The following is a 23,234-nucleotide window of genomic DNA, read 5'->3' on the forward strand; positions in this document are numbered from 1 at the left end:
CTCCCATCTAGACGATGTCTCTTTCAGGGAAGACCTTGCTTTTTCCAACATGACAATGCCAAACCACATACTGCATCAATTACAGCATCATGGCTGCATAGAAGAAGGGTCCGGGTACTGAACTGGCCAGCCTGCAGTCCAGATCTTTCACCCATAGAAAACATTTGGTGCATCATAAAACGGAAGATACGACAAAAAAGACCAAAGACAGTTGAGCAACTAGAATCCTACATTAGACAAGAATGGGTTAACATTCCTATCCCTAAACTTGAGTAACTTGTCTCCTCAGTCCCCAGACGTTTACAGACTGTTACAAAGAGAAAAGGGGATGTCTCACGGTGGTAAACATGGCCTTGTCCCAACTTTTTTGAGATGTGTTGTTGTCATGAAATTTAAAATAACCTAATTTTTCTCTTTAAATGATACATTTTCTCAGTTTAAATATTTGATATGTCCTCTATGTTCTATTCTGAATAAAATATGGAATTTTGAAACTTCCACATCATTGCATTCCGTTTTTATTTACAATTTGTACTTTGTCCCAACTTTTTTGGAATTGGGGTTTTGTGTGTGTGTGTGTGTGTGTGTGTGTGTGTGTATATATACGTGTGTGTGTGTGTGTGTGTGTGTGTGTATGGTCAATTCAACCTCCTTGGGTATACACAGATTAAAACCTCTCTCTCTGCGTGCGCACATTATAAGGGAGAACATTGCCAGCTTGACATTGTGGAGAACAGCTAAAATAATCCTGACTGTATGTTTGAGTAACAGTGAAATGAACAGGCATGGGGAACACATTTACTGAATTATTTGGCTTATTGTTTGCTCATTCTTTCATGTGAACCTTTATTCATTTAATAAAAAAAACACGCTTGGAATTTTAAAAAATTGCTCAAAAATGTAAAATAGTTTCAGTAATTAATTACCACATTATATATGTAATGCTTAATGACAATACAATATTTTAACATATTTTAAACACTTTATATTTCATTGTTCTTTTTGTAAAAAACGAACGCCATGTGACCACCTTGACTGGATTTAGCAACTGCTAGTGCCTATATTGTGGATGTGCATTGTAAATAAAGCTCTTCGTAATGTTGCTATTAAGACTCCTGACGAGTGAGTTTGGGAAAATCACGTACAGAGACAACATTCGTTGCTGAAGAGAGTCTCTCAACTCTCTCTTTAACCCTAAAGGGCAACGTTATTGGGAAACCTACCCCAGAATGGCAAGCAAAATTGTATTACAGGGAAACAGGCAATAGGTCGAGCGAGGCACAAACAGGCAATAGGTCGAGCGAGGCACAAACAGGCTATCGTAGACTCGGCAGAATCAAAGACGAGAAACAGTAAGTCAGGGATCAGGAAACCAAACAAGGAAATAAGGCCCGGTAACGTGTCAGCCATGCAACTCGGTAGTTTGCAAAGTAAGTGTGTGTTCATAGTTTTTATCCTGTGCAGGTGCGAGTCATTTACGGCACGCAAGAGTCTGCTTGGCGCACGTGCTGTCCAGCGTGTGCCTGAGAGTCCATCTGATGCATGCACCAAGGAGCGCAGGTGCGACACACTTGCACGAAATTAGTCCAAAAATTAATGTAGATATAAATATCTTGCGCCAAATTATTATGACGTTACAAAAAATAAAGAAAAAATCTGAGTCCTCGTCTCCAATTTCCGAGTCATAATAAGTTAAATTTATATAGCGCCTTTCTCATACCCAAGGTCACTTTACAATTATGGGGGGGAAGTCCACCAAATAAAGGTCAGGATGTCATTCCAATGGTGTAGCAGCCACAGTCTCACCAAAAGACGCACGAAAACAAGTCCCACGCCGCCAGCCAACACCACCTGGAACACTGCGCCATGGATCCACAAAGCGAGCACAGAAGCATTGCCACTCAGAATGCTGGTATGTCTCAAATTGCCTGCACAGCCGCTGTGACACCACTGAGCAACATTGCTCGGAACACCGCGCCAAGCACAAACACACCGCTGCACAGAGCGCTGTACAACCCCGATGTTAAAAGAGCAATGAGCTCACTGCAGTCCATAGCAAGGAGTGCAGGCATCACCCACGGCGAACCAAGGCCTGGAGGGAACCGACGCCCAAAACTGGTTCCAGAGCTACACCACAACCGGCTGACAAAACACTCAAACAAAAAACAAACATCAAACTACACAAACACAAAAAAGAAAAACAAAAAGGAAAATAAAATAAAAAGCTCCGGTGAGAAGCGGTAGCCAGAATGTGTACGGCGTGTTCTCACCCAGAAACAGCAAACAGTAAATGCACGAGTCTGAGCCCAAGTCTGAGTCATCAGTGCTCAAGTCCAACTCGAGTCACGAGTCCTTAAAATTAGGGCATGAGTCGGACTCGAGCACTGCAAGCCTGGTGGTGACACAGGAACCTATTTTCATTTTAAACTCGTTGATTAAAAGGGTAAAGGCCCTTTCACACAAAACTCAAACCTGTGCCCTGGGGATGGGCTTCTGAGCAAAGCCATATGGCTGGAGAGGCAAACAGGCTTAGTCCTGTGAAGCAATCATGTTTGTGCTTCAAGCTGGTGCATTCCACTTTTGGGTACCGATAGCTAGGTAGCTACTGTAGTATTTTTTTTTCTATTTTTTCCTTTTTTTTTTCTCATCGCCATCAACTTGTGCTGTGCACCAATATTACTATTTGGTACAATATAATTTTCATTTACAAGTATTTGTTACAAGTATTTGTTACAATATCATTTTCATTTGCAAGTATTTTCTTATTCATGTCTCTCATAATTGTTTTGTACAATTGTTACAATAACATTCACTACCTGGTGCAATATTTTTATTTCCATTTCAGTTGCTAGTATTTTATAAGTGCAAGATTGCTACTTCAGGTGAAGTACTACTCTTACTTAAGTTCCATTCCTATTTTGTTGTGTACATTACATACATGGCTCATGTTTTTACTTTTTATTTATTTTATAATTTTTTTAGATACTTTTCTTGCAGTCTATTTTTTGTTACTGTTTATTCCTGACTCTATCTGTGAGCTGCTGGAACATGTAAATTTCCCCACCGAGGGATGCATAATCTTATTTCTTTTCTTTTTTTTTGCATAATTTATCCAGCTTTTAATATATCAGGTTATTGTAGTAATGTGTTGTAGTAATTATAGTTTTCTGATGGCTCCAGAGACCCTTCCCAAAACTTTGGGCATTTTGGCACTTTCCACATTTCAAACATGACATTCTGATTGGCTGTGAGAAGAAAAAGATTGTGGGTATTGTGGTATTTGTAATTGCAGCATCAGAAAATGATTGTTAAAACTAGAAGAGTGTATTCTCTTGGAGGAAATGCAGAATGCTTGCGCAGCAAAAGAAAGGTACTGCTGTTGCTAACACCCTGGTCACACTACAGCTCGCTATGGGTTTGTGAATACTTGGCGATGAAAAACTGATAGCATCGCCACCAATCATGCAATACATGACGATTGTTCTCCGAGCTTCACAAATTGCTTGTTGTGTCTCCACCTCGTGAGTGGTCAAAAACATTGCGAAAAATTTCAGTGCATGCATTGAAATTTGGTGGCGATGTTTTCATCGGCAAACCAAGCATTGAATACTCACAGATGGGTTTGGGAATATTTCCCGAAGCTCGGGGAAACTTCTTTGAGCCTCTTGAGATTTATTGGTTTCAAATCCATGTCCCCAGTGCTCACAGGAGCCTCATCAGCACAGCGGCTTGGCATAGCCTAACCTTACTCAAGACTTAAAAAGTGCATTTACAGTCGGGGATCCTTCGGAGCATGTTGTGCGCACACTTGGGACCCAGTCGTGATGAGAAACACCTGATGGTGATTTGAGCGCAATCAGCATGCGCATACAGTGCTGTAAAAAAGTATTTGCCCCTTCCTGATTTGTTTTATTTTTGTATATTTGTCACACTTAAATGTTTCATGTCATCAAACTAATTTATATCGCTATAAAACTAATTAATATTAGACAAAGATAGCCCAAGTAAACACAAAATGCAGTTTTCAAATGAGGATTTGATTTATCAATGGAAAAAAGTTACCCAACCTGCCCTGGCCCTATGTGAAAAAGTAATTACCCCCTCAACCAATTATCCTCAAACAATTAACCAAATTTAATTAATAATTGGGTTAAATTTCATGAGCCACACCCAGGCATGATTACTGCCAGACCTGTTCAGACTGATTCAGGAGGTCACAAAAGAACCCCGACAAACATCTAAAGAACTGCAAGCCTCACTTATCTCAGTTAAGGTCAGTGTTCATGATTCTACAATCAGGATGGCACTGGGCAAAAATGGCATCCATGGGAGAGTTGCAAGGTGCAAACCACTGCTGACCAAGAAGAACCCAAGGGCTCATCTCACATTTGCCAAAAAGCATCTTGATGACCCCCAAGACGTTTGGGATAATATTCTGTGGACTGATGAGTCAAAAGTAGAACTTTTTGGAAGACTTGAGTCCTGGTACTGTACATCTGGTGTAAAGCTAACATAGCATTCCAAAATAAGAACATCATACCAACAGTCAAACATGGTGGTGGTATTGTGATGGTCTGGGGCTGCTTTTCTGTTTCAGGACCTGGACGACTTGCCATAATTGATGGAACCATGAATTCTGCTCTCTACCAGAAAATCCTGAAGGAGAATGTCTGCCCATCAGTTCGTGACCTAAGCTCAAGCGCAGCTGGGTTATGCAGCAGGACAATGATCTGAAACATGCAAGCAAGTCCACCTCTGAATGGCTCAAAAGAAATAAAATTAAGGTTTTGGAGTGGCCTTGTCAAAATTCTGACTTGAATTCAATTGAGATGCTGTGGCAAGACCTTAAATGGGCAGTTCATGCTTGAAAACCCTCCAATGTGGCTGAATTGAAATAAATCTGCAAAGAAGAGTGGGCAAAAATTCCTTCACAGCGATGTAAAAGACTCATTGCAAGTCATCACAAATGTTTAATTGCAGTTGTTGCCAGAAGTGGACAGTAACAAAGTACATTTACTCGAGTACTGTACTTAAGTACACTTTTTGAGTGTCTGTACTTTACTTGAGTATTATTTTTTTGGGGAAACTTCTGACTTTAACTTCACTACATTTGAAAGACAAATATCGTACTTTGCACTCCACTACATTTCTATCAAGGTCCTTGTTACTTGTTACTATGAAGCAGCTTTGAAAGTGGGTTTTTTTCTTCTCTTTTCTAAAACATGATTGGTTTTTTTCGCAGGTGACACTGAGAGAGCCTATCAGTAATCACTAGGGTCATGTCACATCCATAGACTGGATAAAATCAAGAGCAATGATTTCTCCACCGCATTATTTAAGATGATCAATTGATGGCAGAATGAAAGGAGGTGGTTCTTCTGGGGAATGCACACACTCATGGCTTTACCTAGAACCCATGTTTCAGTTTTCTGAAAGGATTAAAGATTCGTTTAGTTTTAAATGTTTGCTTTGTTTGCTGAAAACGAACCACATCACGGCCTACAAAAACTTGCTGTCCAACCTGCGGAAGCATATTGAGGTCTGGAAACATTTTATTCCAAAAGAAAGCTGGCAACGAATTTGTCTGTGCTTTTAGAGCTAGTGATAACGTTGCAATAGCTGTACAGTCTGGTTAGTCAAACGACTTTCTATGGATTTGCCGGCCAAGTTGCCATAGCCTTGTCCACGGCTAACGTTTACACAAAGCTATTTAACTTGGACACTGTTAGTTAGCATGTAAAAATGGAGTTCCGCTAACATGAATAACGTTAACTTATCTGAAGTCCTTTCAGAAATGTTTCAGCACACTTCCGGCTGCGCGAGCATGGAGTAGACACGTTTTGTTTATGCTCCCACCTTTCTTTAAAAAAAATCCTAAATTTTAGCCCCTTTTCACAACGACACGATTAACAGACAGCAACATCTAACTAACAACAATTCGGATTGACAACAAGATGACCACAAGACCTGCAAGAAACACAAAAAAGGACGAAAATACATCCAAAGACAGTGCGGCTGCTAGCCAAGTGAACATGGAAGCCATAGCTGCCATGCATGAAGAACTTCGAGCAGCTCTCTCGACTGACTTCAAATCTGCAATTTCAACACTTGAATCTAAACTGGACACAATTCGAGCGAAAGTTGATGACCACGACAAGCGGGTGATTTCCCTCAAGTCCAACGCTACTGAAACCAGCGAGATTATTAGGGCTCTCAAGGCTAACTGCTTAGCCATGGCCGACGACATTGCTAAGCTACAAGCAAAAGTTATAGACTTAGAAGGACGAAGCAGAAGGAATAACATTCGCATTTTTGGCCTTCCTAAGTTGATTGAGGGCTCTCGCCCATCTGATTTTTTTGCAGAACTTCTGGTGGCGGTATTGGGGGAAGGAGTTCTCACTTCAACACCTGAGCTGGACCATGCCCACCACGCACTCAAGCGTGGCACCGGGGATAGACCTCGCTCGGTTGTCATCTGTTTCCACAAGTACCAGACCCGTGACCTGGTGATACGCGAATCCCGCAATCTTCGAGGCAAACTTCAGTACCGTGGCACTCCAATTCAGGTCTTTGAAGACTACAGCCCTGACGTACTGGAAATGCGGTCGGAATACCGAGACGTTATGAAGGAACTGTACAGCCTTGGTCTCAAACCCTCTTTGCAATACCCAGCCAGGCTGTTTGTCACACTCGTAGGCGCGGGCAAGACGCGTCTTTACTCAGTCAAGGAAGCGGAGGACCTTGTGTCTAAACATTGTCTTTCAAACCCGAATCGAAACAACACGGAGGATACAAGATAAATATCCTTTTGCACACATCTTCACTGTGCCTTGTAGACTGTTATGGAACTTTAAAACACCCAACCTTGAGTTCGTATTTCAATGGTTAGCTTGGCTCTACATGCCAGGCGTCCTTGTTGATTAGGCTTTTTTGTGTAAATGAAACAAGTAGATGCTCTTAAATTAATAACTTAGAACTGGTTAAAAAGTGATTGTGTTTTTCAAATGTTTAAGCACTAAATGTGTTTTTCAATGTTATGTTAAGCTGCACGAAATTGCCACTGCACCCTAGTTCATATAATCACTACTGCTAGTCCTTTTTTCATTTCATTCAATCTTTTTTTAACGGGACTACAACGCGACACTCATATTTACGAGGCAGGTCTCCCAAATATTGTTGATGGCAACACTGTTCTATTTGTTGTATGCTGTTTGTTACCTGTTAACTATAACTAATAACTTAATAGTACGTTGTAGGGCAGACTTATCAGCCAGGGGGGCTGCAAGTGCGAGACAGGAGAGTCTTAGAAATGCCTTTTAGTAGTTGTAGCTGCCATTTGGGCAGTCTTCAGGCTAGGGACAACTGGGGTAAGGGGTTTTGTATGTATTTTATGTTTATGTTTTCCTTTATTTCTCTCTCTTTGCCAGCACTTTTTAATATTCTTAATGACAGTGTATATATTTTGCTTTATAAACATAGAGAATGACACATGCTAAAAATGTAGCTCAGGTGCACAGAGGGGATTACTACTTTGTTAGTTGGAATGTCAAGGGCCTTGGTCATGTTATAAAACGAGCAAAGGTATTTTCTCACCTGAAGTCCCTGTGCGCAGATATAATATTTCTCCAGGAAACACGCATCAAGCATACTTCTAAAGGGAAACTTAAGGTAGGCTGGGTAGATCAACTATATGAAGCAAACTTCTCTACCAAAGCAAGGGGGGTAGCAATTTTAATTGGGAAAAATATCCCCTTTATTAAGTCCTCAGTAATAAATGATCCCAATGGTAGATTTGTAATAGTAGCTGGAACCTTAAACTCTGTACCTACAACATTAGTAAACCTCTATGCACCTAACTTTGACAACCCTGATTTTTTCCAAAAGGTTTTTAATATGATTCCAGATTTTTTTTTTTAGCACAAATGGTATAATTGGAGGAGACTTTAATTGCGTACTTGATCCCCTGCTGGACAAACAGTTCTCCAAATCCCTTCAAAAATCTAATTCATGCATCCGCCTTAATACTTTGATGGAAAACCTTAACTTAGTTGACGTGTGGCGTCTCCATCACCCAACTGCAAGAGACTACTCCTTTTTCTCTCCAGTGCATAAAGCATATTCTCGCATCGATTATTTTTTAGTGGACTCCAAATTACTATCAGCTGTAGACTCAGCAACCTATCACCCTATAGTGATTTCAGACCATGCGCCTATGTCCATGGTACTAAAAATAGGCTCTGCAAGAGCAACCTGTAATCAATGGCGTTTTGACTCTACTTTACTTAACGATGAACAGTTTACTGACTTTCTTCAAAATCAGATCTCACTCTTTATTTCTGAAAATGACACAGGCGATGTAAATGACACAACCTTGTGGGAGGCATTCAAGGCAGTAATCAGGGGCCACATCATAGCTTATGTATCCAGGCAAAGAAGAGCTGAAGCCAAGAAGCTGGAAGATTTAATTAGAGACCTATCTATTCAGGAAGACCTCTATAAGACAACCCCCAATGACAGTACTCTTGAAAAAATTACAAGCTTAAAATATGAATATAACACCATCCTCTCTCAAAGAGTTCGCACGCTACTTGCGAGAACACAACAAAAATACTTTGAGCTTGGTGACAAGCCCCACAGGCTCCTAGCAAGGCAATTGTGACACTCTCAGGCTACCCGTGCAATACACAAAATAAAGGATAAACAAGGCAAGCTCATAACAGATCCACAAAAAATAAACAAAGCATTTGCTTCATTTTATGAAGAACTATACCAGTCTAAAGTTAAATCCTCCGACTTGCAGAAAATGAATGATTTTCTAGAGAAGAGCCAGCTTCCTAAACTTAATAAAGAAGCTTATGAACCAATAGAAGCCCCCATTACCTTGGAGGAAATCCAGTCTATATCTCAATTCCCTAACAACAAAGCTCCTGCCCTGACGGGTTTACCATTGAAATCTATAAAAAATACTTATCCGACTTAGCCCCCTTGTTGCTGTGAATGTTTGCCCACTCAAAAGAAACAGCAGAACTGCCACCTTCACTAAATAATGCCAACATTACACTCATCCCCAAAAAAGACAGGGACCCACTGGACATGGCGTCATATCGTCCAATATCTCTCCTGCAGATGGAAACAAAAATTCTTAGTAAGGTGTTGGCTAATCGACTCCGAAAACACATAACTAGCCTTGTACATCCTGATCAGACCGGCTTTGTCCCAGGTAGGCAAATATATTTCAACCTGCGCCGTTTATTCAATACAATTTACAATAAGCAGAAGGAGGAATCTGTGGTTATAGCGTTAGACGCAGAAAAGGTGTTTGATTTTTTGGAAAGGGAGTACATGTTCACCACCTTAAAATACTTTGATTTTGGTCCTGAATTTATTAGATGGATTCAAATCATCTATGCTCATCCTCAAGCTTCAATAATCACAAATGGCGACATTTCAGAATCATTTCCTCTTCATAGGGGTGTACGTCAAGGTTGCTCTTGCTCACCCTACCTATTCAACCTAGCTCTAGAGGCACTAGCCAGCCAAATAAGATCAAAACAGGAGATAGCCCCGATTGATATTTTGGGGGTCAAGAATAAGATATCCCTGTTTGCGGACGACATTACTTTATTCATCTCTCGCCCTAAATCCTCTATTCCTCCTCTACTACAGCTCATTGACACATTTGGTAGCTTCTCAGGATACAAGATCAACTGGAACAAGAGTGAACTAATGCCCATATCTGACAAAGTAGATCTTAATTTCCTCCGTACAACTGCTTTTAAAATTGCAACAGACAAATTCAAATCCCTTGGCATAATAGTAACACGTGATCATCGAAAGCTCCTCTCTAGTAATTGGGAATCCAAACTGCAACAATTCAAACAGAATATTCAATTTTGGAACACATTGCCCATCTCTATGGTGGGACGCATCATCTCATCTCATCTCATTATCTGTAGCCGCTTTATCCTGTTCTACAGGGTCGCAGGCAAGCTGGAGCCTATCCCAGCTGACTACGGGCGAAAGGCGGGGTACACCCTGGACAAGTTGCCAGGTCATCACAGGGCTGACACATAGACACAGACAACCATTCACACTCACATTCACACCTATGGTCAATTTAGAGTCACCGGTTAACCTAACCTGCATGTCTTTGGACTGTGGGGGAAACCGGAGCACCCGGAGGAAACCCATGCGGACACGGGGAGAACATGCAAACTCCGCACAGAAAGGCCCTCGCCGGCCATGGGGCTCAAACCCAGACCTTCTTGCTGTGAGGAGACAGCGCTAACCACTACACCACCGTGCCGCCTGGGACGCATCAATGCCATAAAAATGGTTGTCCTTCCTCGATTTCTTTACATTTTTCAAAATCTCCCTGTATTCATCCCCCTCTACTTTTTTTTTAAAAAACTTGACTCAATCATATCTTCCTTCATTTGGAACAATAAACTACCTAGAATTTCTAAACAACACTTAGTGAAATCAAGGGCAGAAGGAGGCTTCAGCCTGCCCCACTTTAAGCTTTACTACTGGGCGGCAAACTTGAATGTTTTACTGCATTGGCGCAGTGCCCTTCCAATGGCCCATTACAATCAAGATGATGCCCCCACGTGGCTTCAGATGGAAGTATTTTCATGTGGGCCCACCTCTCTCCCTGCCCTGCTTAACAACCCTCCTAAAGTTAAAATACCTTCTTATATTAAATGCCCTGTTATACTTAATTCCCTTAAAATTTGGAAACAAATCCAATATTTTCTAGATTTGCCCAAAGTCTATATAGACAGTCCAATCTGTCATAATCATGCATTCTCTCCTGCCTTAATGGATCCAGTCTTTTCCAAGTGGAGAGGCAATAACATTTTTTGTATACAGGACCTGTACTCTGAAGGGTGTCTAGTTTCCTTTCAGCATCTCCAACAGTTGTATGACCTACCATCCTCACACTTTTTCAGGTTCCTTCAAATCAGACATTTTATCAGAACTCATATACCACAGTATGAACATACACTCCAACACAATATTCTAGACAGTCTTATGCGTCTTACTCCAGGTAACAGAGGTACAATCTCCACTCTGTATGGCATATTGGTGGCCCATCAAAAAGTGTCCACCGATAAAGTCAAAAATAGTTGGGAACAGGAACTTGGAATAGAACTCTGCACAACAGTATGGGAGGGCATTCTAGACATGATTCATAGCACTTCAATAAACTCCAGACACTCTTTGTTACAGTTTAAGGTAGTCCACAGGCTTCACTTCTCCAAAGCCAGGCTACATAGTATTTACCCTAACACATCTCCGTTATGTGACAAATGTAAACAGCAAACAGGGACTCTGACGCATCAGTTCTGGGGATGCCCTAAATTGACTCTTTTCTGGTCTCTCATATTTGACTATATCTCAAAAGCATTCCATAAAACTATTGCACCTGACCCACTCCTTGCCATTTTTGGCTGTGTAGAATACAATCCCAACATCAGTGGCTATGTAGGGCAAGTTATTTCCCTCTGCACTCCCTTGGCTAAATGCCTCATTCTGCAACATTGGAAATCAGAAGCCTGCCCTCTGTTCCAGCAATGGCTTAGGGATCTGGGCAGTGTCTTGCACTTAGAACGGTTACACTATAACAACACAGGTAGGGAGAGAGCCTTCTCCAAAACTTGGCAGCCACTGCTGGATCAGAAACCCAGGCTACTGACCCCTAGCTCCTGAGCTCTCTTTATTCCTTTTTTTTCCATTATCTCAGTCTGACCTTTCACTGTCTTACCACTGTACATCCTTATCTGGCTGGCTCTCTTTGTTCTGTTTCTCTTTTGCTTTTCCTTTTTTTTTCTTTCCCCAGTTGCTATTCTTTTGGGGGTGGGGGGTTGGCTGGGGTTGTTGTTCTATGTTTTTTCTTTCTGTGTATAACCAAAATTAGGAGGGGATATGTTGTATATTGATATTCTGTAAAATCTCTTTCTTTCCTTCAATAAACATCACTCATAAAAAAAGAAATGTTTCAGCATAATCTTGCCAAATAAACAATGTAGAAATCTTTCTTTTCTAGTAGCGTTAGCTACTCAATATGATTTCAAGTTTGAAAAGAACATGTCAGGTGGAGCTTCACTGACTAGCTAGCTTAATGTTAAACCACCATGATGGCACAGCATGCATTCATTTTATAAATTCACATTTCTGTCCTTGGTAGCGGCATTAGGTACTGTAAGCATTGTGGCAATAATACAATGATCCGTTGACAGAAAGTGTACTTTTAATACTTATTTTTAAAAGCAAGTATTTCAGTACTTTAACTTAAGTAAAAATTTAACTGTACAACTTTCACTTGTATTAGAGTAACATTTGACCAGTGGGATCTATACTTTGACTTAAGTAATGAAGTTGGGTACTTTGTCCACCTCTGGTTGTTGCTGCCAAGGGTGGCCCAACCAGTTATTAGGTTTAAGGGGGCAGTTACTTTTTCACATGGGTGATACAGGTTTTGATTAACCCTTTACTTTTAATAAATGTAGTGATCATTTAAAAGCTGCATTTTGTGTTTACTTACATTGTCTTTATCTTATATTAGACTTAGTTGGATGACCTAAAACATATGTGACAAATAAGCATAAATGGAAGAAATTGGGGGGGGGGGCAAATACTTTTTTCACAGCACTGTATGCCAGCATGTCAGGTGCTGGCATACAGCACCTGACATGAAAGCGTTGTTTTCATCGAAACTTTAAGTATTGTATCAGGTATGCAGTGGTAGACGACTCTAAGTGCAAGAAGAGTGTTTATTAGCAGGCGTGATATTTACAAAACACAAGCAAAACCGAAAGCAGAGTCATAAACAGGGCTAGAAACAAACATGACAGTGATGATGATAATACTTTGCAAAGCCTCTGTGTCCTTATATGCATATGCTGAATGCACTCAAATCAGCATCAGGTGTTTCTCATAACAACTGGGTCCTGTGAACAAGAATGGTCGCTTGAGCACGCAAAGGCGTGTGACAGTCAAGTGTTCGCCTGCTGTGTGAGCACAACTTTTATCTCGCCTGTATATCGCTATGCATCATCACCAAAACACCTAATTTCATCAATGTCCCATCACAAAGCATCGTGAGCTGTAGTGTGACCATAGCTTAAGGCATTGCTAAGTAGTTGCTGTCGTATTCCAGGATTCGTAATTTCACCTTCAAATTAACTGCTAATCCTAGAGGTTCACATACTTTTGCCACTCACAGATATGTAATATTGGATCATTTTCCTAAATACATAAATGACCAAGTATAATATTTTTGTCTCATTTGTTTCACTGGGTTCTCTTTATCTACTTTTAGGACTTGTGTGAAAATCTGATGTTTTAGGTCCTATTTATGCAGAAATATAGAAAATTCTAAAGGGTTCACAAACTTTCAAGCACCACTGTGTGTGTGTGTGTGTACACACACACACACACACACAGGGTTAGTCAAAATTATGTTAATACTTAAATGGTAGAAACCATTTATTCACAAAACATACATCATATGTGCAAGATGATTTACAGGGCAGTCTCAACCTGTTTGCCATCGTGTTCAACGCACAAAAACCAGCGAGCAAAAATACCATTTAATCTGTCACCCATGGCGTATGTCTATCTGCAGGAGAAAAATGATCTATTAGTGTTAACATAATTTTGACTAACCCTGTGTGATATATATTGTGTGCGTGTGTATGTGTGTATGTGTGTATGTGTATATATATATATATATATATATATATATATATATATATATATATATAGTGTGTGTGTGTGTGTATATATATAGTGTGTGTGTGTGTGTGTATATATATATCGTGCGTGTGTGTGTGTCACATATACAAATGTACAATAGCGAAAAAAAGGGTCTATAAGACAGGTGAGGCAATGAAAACTAACAGACCCTACTTGGGTATATATTTATAATTTTCTAAAGCATAGTTCTTTGTGGCATGGATTCTGCAACCAGCCTGAACTTGAACTGAAAAAGGTAGGTTGGATCCATGTTTGGTATCCACACATGCTGTGGATACCAAATTCTGACTGTGCTTTTAAAAAATAAATAAATACATTTAAAAAATCCTCTCCAAGTCAGATTAATGTAAAACGTTCACGGAGAGTGAATCAGCTGTTTGTCAAAATTTTTAACACTATAATCTTTCTATTGTCTTGTAGCCAAACCACTATATATAAAGCCTTTTTGACTGTGTGGAAATGTCAGAAATATCATTTTTATTTTGCTCTATGTTTTGAATATTATGTTTAGCATCATGCTTCTGGATGCTCTCTTTTTCCTCTAAACTACATAAAAGGTTGACTCATCCTGTAACAAATGCTTGTGACAGTAACAATAATTATTTTCTGTCTTTTCTTTTTCTCACAGTGAAAAAGGATGTGGAGGAAACGGACAGCAGAATGACACAATTTAAGAAAAAAGCAAAAGAGTTGCGAATCCTGGATGCCAAAACAGCACAAAATCTGTGTAAGTTCTTGATATTTCTTGTCATTGTATCAGTTGTAATTGTCAGGGATGAGGTAGGAGGTGGATTTAAGTTCAGAAGTGATGTTTATTTACAATTGTGAAAAACAAGTAGGCAAACTCAAGAACTTGAAAACTAGCAAAAGGTCGGGCGAGGCACAAACAGGATATCACAGGCAACGAAAAAACAGGAACGAGGAACAGGCACAGGAATCAGAAAACCAGGAAAACAGACACAGGAAATAAGGCTCGGTAATGTGTACTGACGTAGCGTAATACTTCACACTGAGCGTGTAAACAGTCTTTATATAGGTGCACATATTGCTCCTTAATCATGTGTGCTCCTTAATCAGGTGTGCGTCGTTAACAGTGCACGTGCCAGAGTCTGCTCAACGTGTGCGCAGCTTGGGGTGCACCTGAGAGTTCTTCAGGTGCATGCACCAAAGCGCACAGGACTGACAGAACCCCCCTCCCAAAGAGTTCCCTCCAGGAGCAAAAATGAATCTTTCTTGGCTCCGGTGGGGGGCTTGGGCTCAGACTCCAGACAAGACTTGGTCTCTTGTCTTGAAATGGTCTCAGGCTCTGGAGATGACTCGGGCTTGAGCTCTGGATATGACTGTGACTCAGGACTGGGCTCGGGCTCGAGCTCTGGAGATAATGCAAGCTCTAGACTGGACCTGGACTCTGGGCTGGAAGTGTGCTTGAGCTCTGGACTGGACTCGAGCTCTGGAGATGACTTGGGCTCTGGGCAGGAAGCGAGCTTGGACTCTGGACTTGACTTGGACTCTGGACTGGACTCTAGTTCAAACTCTAGACTTGATTTGGATTCTGGACTGGGCTCTAGTTCGAACTCTGCACTTTACTTGGACTCTGAACTGGACTCAGGCATGGGCTCAAGCTCTGTCAGCACATTCTTTTGGTCCTGGTCAGGACCCAGCAGTGGGGTGATGATGACGTCTTCATAGCCAGGTGGCGGCGGGATGACGACGACGTCTTCATAGCCAGCTGAGGCAGAGGTCGCTCCGTTGTCTTCTGACACAGGTCCTGGAGTACACACTGGTGCAGGCTCTGATGCTGGCACTGGAGCTGACTCTGGCACTGGTTCTGGAGTAGACCCTGGCACGGGCTCTGGCAGTGGAGCTGACTCCAACATATTGGTGCTGGCACAGGTTTTGGAGTAGACACTGGCGCAGGCTCTGATGCTGGCTCTGGCACTGGAGCTGACTCCGACTCTGGCGATGGGACCGGTTCTGGAGTAGACACTGGTGCAGGCTCTGATGCTGGCACTGGAGCTGACACGGGCACAGACGCTGGCATTAGCATAGGCTCAGGCTTGGGTTCAGGCTCTGGTGTTGGCAGTGACTCTGGCTGGTGCTCTGGTTCAGATGCTGGCTCTGATGCAGGCTGAGGAGCTGGTTCTGGTTCAGGTGCTGGTGCTGGTTTTGGTTCTAGCTCAGGTTCAGGTGCTGACTGTGGAACAAGCTGTGGGACTGGCTGTGGAACAACAGCCTCGAGGAGGGGCTCTGGAGCAGTGGTCTCCTCTACTGTTGCTGCAAAGGCCACTGGAGGGAAGTCTGGAGCAACGGCTTCCTCTGCTGCTGCTGCGTCAGCCTCAGGTGTGATAGCCCCCTCCCAAAAATGTTCATGGGGGTCCTCTTCCTCTATTGATTCACAAATGAACGTAAGCATGTCTAGGAAAGTCTGTGAACGCCGAAGGCATGGGTGCTCTACTCTGACAAGGTACTCCACCATCAGCGAGCTCGTCTAGCTTTCCAAGTGAGCATGAAGCTCACCCAGATTGGTTCTGGTGGCTTGGGTTCTTTGAGGTCCGCATAGAATAGGTTGCACTGCAGGCTGAATCCCCTGGGGTGATATATTCCATAGTATGGTGCTGGGGCTTCCATTCCAAAATGCTGCCAGAAATAAAAAAAACAAGGGGCTGAGACATGGAGACCCAGAAGCAGCGTGGAATAGCGTACTGGAATATTTCTGCTACATACATTGATTGGCAAAGTATTCTGTCAGGGACGAGGTAGGAGGCGGATGTAAGTGCAGAAGTGATGTTTTTATTTCCTTCACTCCAGACCGCTAGGGTGGTGCTGAAAGCACTAGTGGAAGCATCTTTGCATCCGCGCGTTTTGAGAACTGCATACAAAAGTTGTCATCTCATAACGTATGACGTGCCTGCCTACATAAGGCAACATCCCACGTCATTTGGCCTCTTCTTTTTTCTCACTTTGCAATCGCATCTCTTCTATTGGAATTCTGTGTGTGTTATCAGTTAACTGTGGGAATACCTGCGACAATCTACAGTGCAGCTCATGACTGAAGAGGACTTCAGTGGGACTCGACTCCACGCGAGCTGTTTGGTCACTAAGGTAACTTGGTTAACATTATTTTGAGATTGTTTTATGTATCGATAGTCACTGAATCTTGGCTGCCAAGTTTTCAGGGACGGCTATTATATCGGTCTTGTCACAAACTGTTCGGTTGCCGGCAGGTTTGTCAGTGTTGAGTGAGTTAGCGAATTGGTTGCCAATAACGTTAACATGTACTTACAACTTTACGCGAGCATTGGTTTTCTGGTTGCTAGTAAATCGTTGTCCGTAGCAGTAAAGTTGCACTTGCGAACTTGCTAGCCTTGGTTGCCAGGCTAGCAAGCAGCGCTACACCTTGCTTCTTTTCTAAAAAAAAAAAATCATGGGTGAGTAGACACTGAGATGGATTCAGTGAGGTGTTCCACTTGCCCCAACCAAATGGAGGTGCTGGATGCACATGATCGCTGCACGGAGTGCCTTGGCATGCAACATCTAAGGGAGGAAATGTCTGATCCATGCCCTTCCTGTGCGTTAATGCTGCTTACTGTTAGACAGGTGCGGTTGGCTGGTATGGAACGTGCGTCTAGCAGTTTTCTGCTCTCGGATTCTCAGACACAGCGTAAGTGTAGGCTTTCACCACCAGTACATGCAAAACAGCGCAAAAAATCTAAGTCTTCTGATTTGGAGTGTAAAGTGGAATTGCTCTCATCTACAGTGGAGCGTCTGCTGCCTCTGCTTGCAAGGCCCCCCCCTACAGCAGGGGCACAGGTAGGTACTGTAGAGGAACAGCCTGCACCACCTGCCTCCTTGTCACCCGTTGGCTCATGTTCTCAGCCACCTGACCAAGAGGAAGTGATGTCTGTGGCTGCCTCAGACAACTTTTTCAGTCAGTCTTCTTCCTCGGCACAGCCACCAAGCGAAGTCCTGCCAGGTGTTGAGCCCTGTGATTCGGGCAGTGATGTTACCTCTGGGCGAGCTAGGGAGTCTGCCTCAGTGGTGGGTTCAGTGGAGGCCACACTGAAGGCTTTGCTTGCACGTTTGCAGTTGGACACCCCGGCGCCTCCTACTGGATCTGAGAAGATGCTCCTGCGCCGTGTTCAGCGTGCCTTTCTGGTAATTCCACAGTGTCATGACTTTTTACTTCTGTGGTGGCCTCTGCCCTGGAGGCTGCTACGAAATCTGCCCATCCAGACCAGATGTCTCGCATGCTTGCGGTGATGCAGGACCCCGGTGCTGTTGGCTTGGGTAGCATGCCAGTAGTCGAATCAAGCGTTGCTTCGCTCATTGTGTCTCTCGATGAAGCACTTTGGGAGCAGGTGCGTTGCCCTAACGCTGAGTGCCACCGCACAGACGAGCTACTTTCTCGTGCTTACAACTCTACTGCCTTTCTTGGCAGGGTGTCTAACTCACTGGCACACATGCTTGTTATGCTGTACTCGACACTCAAAATATCATCGGCAGACCCACTGGCGGCTGAGGTACTGGAACTTGCATTGCAGGCTATGGGTGTCATTGCCAACCAGTGTGGCACTACCTTGGGCACCTTGCTGCAAGCCCGTCGACAAGTGTGGCTGGCTCAGTTGCCTCTGTCAGAAGTATGCAGGAACAACCTGAGGCACCTCCCACTGGCACCTGGACAGGTCTTTGGGCCAGCAGCACAAGAGGCCCTTGACAGATGTGTGTCTGTTACAAAGTCTCGCTCCCGTCATGTGGGCGTAGCACCCACCTTCAGAGCTCCGCCAAACCCTTCTGCCTCACGCTTTAGGCATGTGGCCCCTAGAGCTGCACAAAGGTCTCCCCATCGACCCCAGCAGCGGGCCCCCAATCCCCCACCTCCCTCACCTCCCTCGGCCAGGCAGGGTGGCGCTCAGCCACACGTGAGTTTTCGCCCTTTTCGACAGATGGGTCCTCCCCGCCGTCGTCGCCCCCCCATCCCTTCCGAAAAATGTAGACAGGACCACTGACAGGTCAGGGCCAGTGGCAGGAGTTTTTACAGGCAGCCAGCTAGCACGTTGGCGCGAAATAACAACCAACCAATGGCTCCTCACAACCCTCTCAGAAGGGTACCGCCCGCAATTCCGCCGCCGGCCACCAATGCATTTGTGTGTGAGGCAGACAGTTATAACCAATCCAAGACAGGCAGAAGCCTTGTCGAGAAAAGTTCAGTTGTTACTACAAAAAGGAGCCATAGAGATGGTCAACCCCATTGTTCACCCAGGGGGTTTCTTTTCAGTTTATTTTCTCGTTCCAAAGAAAGACGGTGGGTTCAGGCTGATTTTAGATTTAAGAAGGGTAAACCGTTTCTTGAAGGTGCTTCCTTTTCGAATGCTACGAACAACAGATGTACTGCAAGCAGTCACAAACCAGGACTGGTTTGTGACCGCAGGTCTCAAGGACGCCTATTTTCACATACCCATTGCCGTGGACCACAGGCGCTTCCTTCGTTTTTCGTTTATGGGAAAGATTTTTCAGTTCAGAGTTCTCCCCTTTGGACTTTCTCTGGCACCAAGGGTGTTCTCGAAATGCGTCCAAGTAGCACTAGAACCCCTTCAGAAGGAGGGCATAAGAGTGCTCCCTTACTTGGACAACTGGCTTCTTTGTGCGGCATCGCCAGAACAGGCCAGGGAACATGCTCACCGGTTGCTACTACACATTACGGCTCTGGGGTTCAGGGTGAACCAGAGGAAGTGCAAACTGGTCCCAGTCCAGGCAACACATTTCATCGGCCTTGCCCTGGATTCGAACACTATGCTGGCCAGTCCCACGCCAGACAGAATAAGTTCAATTCTCACTGGAGTGAACCACCTTCATGTCGGGGGAACTTAGCGTTATGTTTCTCTCCTTCAGCTGTTGGGGAAACTCACAGCGGCCTCGGTAGTCATTCCTCTGGGTCTTCTGTGGCTAAGGGCTTTTCAGAGATGGATTCTTCAACTGCATCTGTGTCCAGTGCGAGACAGACACATGAGGGTGAGAATAACATGCCATTGCATGCTCATGCTAAGACCTTGGTCCCAGGCACACTTTCTCACTTGTGGAGTTCCACTTGGTCCCCCACCGGGACGGTGGGAGGTTATCCGGACAGATGCTTCTCTCATGGGTTGGGGTGGAGTCTGGCGTCGGCAAGGTGTGAATGGCACCTGGCCTGCTCCGTGGCACATGTCCCACATCAACACACTGGAGTTGATGGCGGTGTTTCTGACGTTGCGCCACTTTCAGGAAGTGCTACAGGGCAAGCATGTATTGGTACGTACAGACAATGTGGCAACTGTTTTCTATATCAATCATCAGGGGGGCACAAGGTCTGTAGCTGCGCTTCAGGTGGCTCACAGTCTCCAAGTATGGGCTCAGGACAACCTCCTTTCCATAAGAGCATCTTATCTACCTGGACGCCTAAACAGTGTGGCAGATGCTCTGTCACGTGGCAAGGTGTCTCAAGGGGATTGGAAACTGCATCCAGACACGGTGGAACAGATCTGGAAAACCTATGGGAGAGCGACTGTGGACCTGTTTGTGAGCAGTCAGACAACTCATTGTCCAACATGGTTTTCCCTGGGGAAAGAAACGGCAGCGTTGGGCCAGGATGCTCTGGCCCACGACTGGCCGAGGGCCATCCTTTATGCCTTTCCCCCTCTACAACAGTTGTGGAGGACTCTCTGCCGTGTGCACGATCACGGTCACCATGTGCTATTGATAGCTCCTCATTGGCCATCCAGGCCATGGTTCCAGCTCCTGCTGTCACTACTAGTGGGACCCCCTTGTCAGCTGCTCAACAGGCCTGACTTGCTGACACAGATGGAGGGCAGGATTCAACACCCATGTTCCGAACGCCTGAAGCTCTGGGTGTGGCCCTTGGGGCCCTGGGGCTACTACTGGAGTGTTCAGAAGGGACCAGGAACACTGTGGTGAACGCATGTGCAGAATCTACCTGACGCTTGTATGCAGGCAAGTGGAAGGTGTTCTGTGATTGGTGTGTGGAACGCAACATCAACCCCCTAAGCTGCTCTGTTCCACAGACTTTAGATTTCCTGCAGCACCTTTTAGAGCTTGGCAGGGCTGCATCTACACTTAAGGTGTATGTTACAGCACTAACAGCCCACCGTTCAGAGGTTGGAGGTGTTTCACCTGGGTCCCACTGGCTGGTGGTAGCCTTTTTGAGAGGGGCATTTCGTCTTAATTAATGTCTCCTCCTACTCAAGCGAGTAGGATGCTTTTTGCTTTGCTCCTGCTTGAACTCCTCTTTTCTGCTTTTTTCACTATTTCTCTATTTTTTCTTATTTGCTTTCTTTTTACTTACATTCAACAAGTTTAGCAAGGAAGGACAGATGTTTTCTCCCATTTATACAAGATAACCTAGAAGTTAGACAAAGCAACTGACACAGAAGACTGGATTATAGCAAAATGGGGAAACCAAGGAACTCTAGTAACAAATGGACTGAGCTTGAAAAAAGAATTTCTAGCCTGGAATCTATGATTAATGCCCGTCTATTAAGGATTGAAGGGAGTCCAGCAGCCGATACCGCTAAGGGGAACGCGGGGAATGTTCAACATCTGAATGATGGGAACTTGGATGAATCGGTTGACTTCACAAAGCAAAATGTGAGTACTGATTGCTGGAAAAGACAAGGTGCTAGACCCAAAAACAAAAGGGCATTAACTTCAACTCCATTGCGGTCTGATGCTGTCAGACCTACAGTCTATGAATACCACCGGGCTGAAAACTACAGATATACACAGCCCATTACACTCCAGAACAGATTTCAGTGCCTTACAGACATGGAACCAGTAGTTCCTAGAAAGTGGCAGAATTTGAATAACAAAAATAAAGCTCGCAGTAGAGGTAGAAAGCAGCCGCCAACACCTGTTAATCCTACAACCCTTGTTGTGGGTGATTTCACTGTGAAAAATATTAGAGGAGAGTCCATGGTTGTGTGCTGTTTTCCTCACGCTTCCATCTCAGAGACTACAGACAACATTTCAAAAATGCTGTCAAACTACAAATCAATTAAACGCATTATTGTGCATGTTGGAGCAAATGATGTTTTCAGGGAACAGCTCACTGTGAGGAAATCTTTCAAAGACCTTTTTTCTGCCCTAAACGGACTTGGAATGCCTTTTTTTATCAGTGGTCCATTACCAGGATCTGTGATCGGCAATTACGGGTTTTCCCGACTGCTCAGTCTCAACACCTGGCTTGCAAAGACATGTTTTTCCTCTGGCATTAATTTTATTGACAACTTTAACCTTTTCTGGAAACGCAAAGCCTTTTTCAGCCCAAATAGCACAGAACTCAGCTGGACTGGTGCCAAAGTCTTGGCAGACCATTATCAACACTTTGTCCACCATTCCATGCCGACCTTGGGTACACTCTCTGATAAGCGCTCTGTAGCTGCACTGAAAGGAGTTAACAACACTGATACGAACTCTGTTTGGGTACACACTGAACCTCCCAGGGACATCAACAAAGACTCAAAAACAGTACGGAAACACACTGTTGAGGTTCAAACTCAAGCAGTGAATCTGCAGGCAGAAAGAAGCGGGACTAACGCTCACTCTGATGGATTACAAACTGAAAAAATGATAAACAACCTCAAACATACAGATGATTCACAACATTCCGGGAAATGTCCAATTTCATTTCCCATTCTCAGTGGAGTCAAGCAAAACTCCTTGTCACCAACGAAGGGAACTAAGCCCCCAGCAACTACAGAGGATCATGCTGACTCATCTGCCCCCAATACAGTTCAGGAAAATGATCAGAAGGTGGATCTATCACCACACACATCCCCGTCACTTTCCAAGGCTAGCAACATGATATCTGAGCTAATGGGTAAGCTGGCGGAACTATCAGAAAGACAATCAGATAAACAAGCATCACCACAACCTCCTGAGACTGGCAATAGGCAATCATCAACAACAACAGTGGATGTAACCCCAAGCCCCTCTGTATCTCCTTCACCCCCCAGACTGCGTTTTCCTGAGAAAATGGAGAGACTATTGTCTTTAAGCCGAGTGTCTTTGGCCAGCCCAAGAGGACACTCAAATCAAGTACCGTACACAGAGCTGTCTCATGGTCAGGCCTTGTGTACCCCAATATCTTTAATGATATATCCAACTGCTACAGCACCCAAGAAACGGAGGGCACCACCTCCCCCTGTGATTACAGATAAGACTCAAGGACCATGTGCACAGCTACAGTTCACCGGCAGCAGTGAAGACCTTCATGTTGGAACGAACTGATATAATCTGGGTCCAGATGGTAGTTTTGAAAATAAGCTGGGACCCACGACGTACTTTTCTATTCCTGTGCTAACAAGAAGGAGAGGTGTTCTTATTCATCCTATCAATGGGGTAAACTTGTCAAATCTCCTTCAAGTTCCAAAACAACCACAGAACGCTTCTGTGGAAATTATCCCCACATTCACTGTAAAACT

General features: G+C 43.9%; 1 protein-coding gene across 1 annotated transcript in view; it reads left to right on the plus strand.

Moving 5' to 3' along the window:
• diaph2 (diaphanous-related formin 2) overlaps positions 1–23,234 on the plus strand; it is a 902,507-nt gene that overhangs the window by 384,771 nt on the left and 494,502 nt on the right. The window contains exon 20 of the mRNA XM_060927624.1: positions 14,390–14,488. Coding sequence (XP_060783607.1) covers positions 14,390–14,488 — 99 coding nt within the window. The remainder of the gene's footprint in view (positions 1–14,389; positions 14,489–23,234) is intronic.

The sequence above is a fragment of the Neoarius graeffei genome, chromosome 8 (assembly GCF_027579695.1).
Source record: "Neoarius graeffei isolate fNeoGra1 chromosome 8, fNeoGra1.pri, whole genome shotgun sequence".
NCBI classification, from domain to species: Eukaryota; Metazoa; Chordata; class Actinopteri; order Siluriformes; family Ariidae; genus Neoarius; species Neoarius graeffei.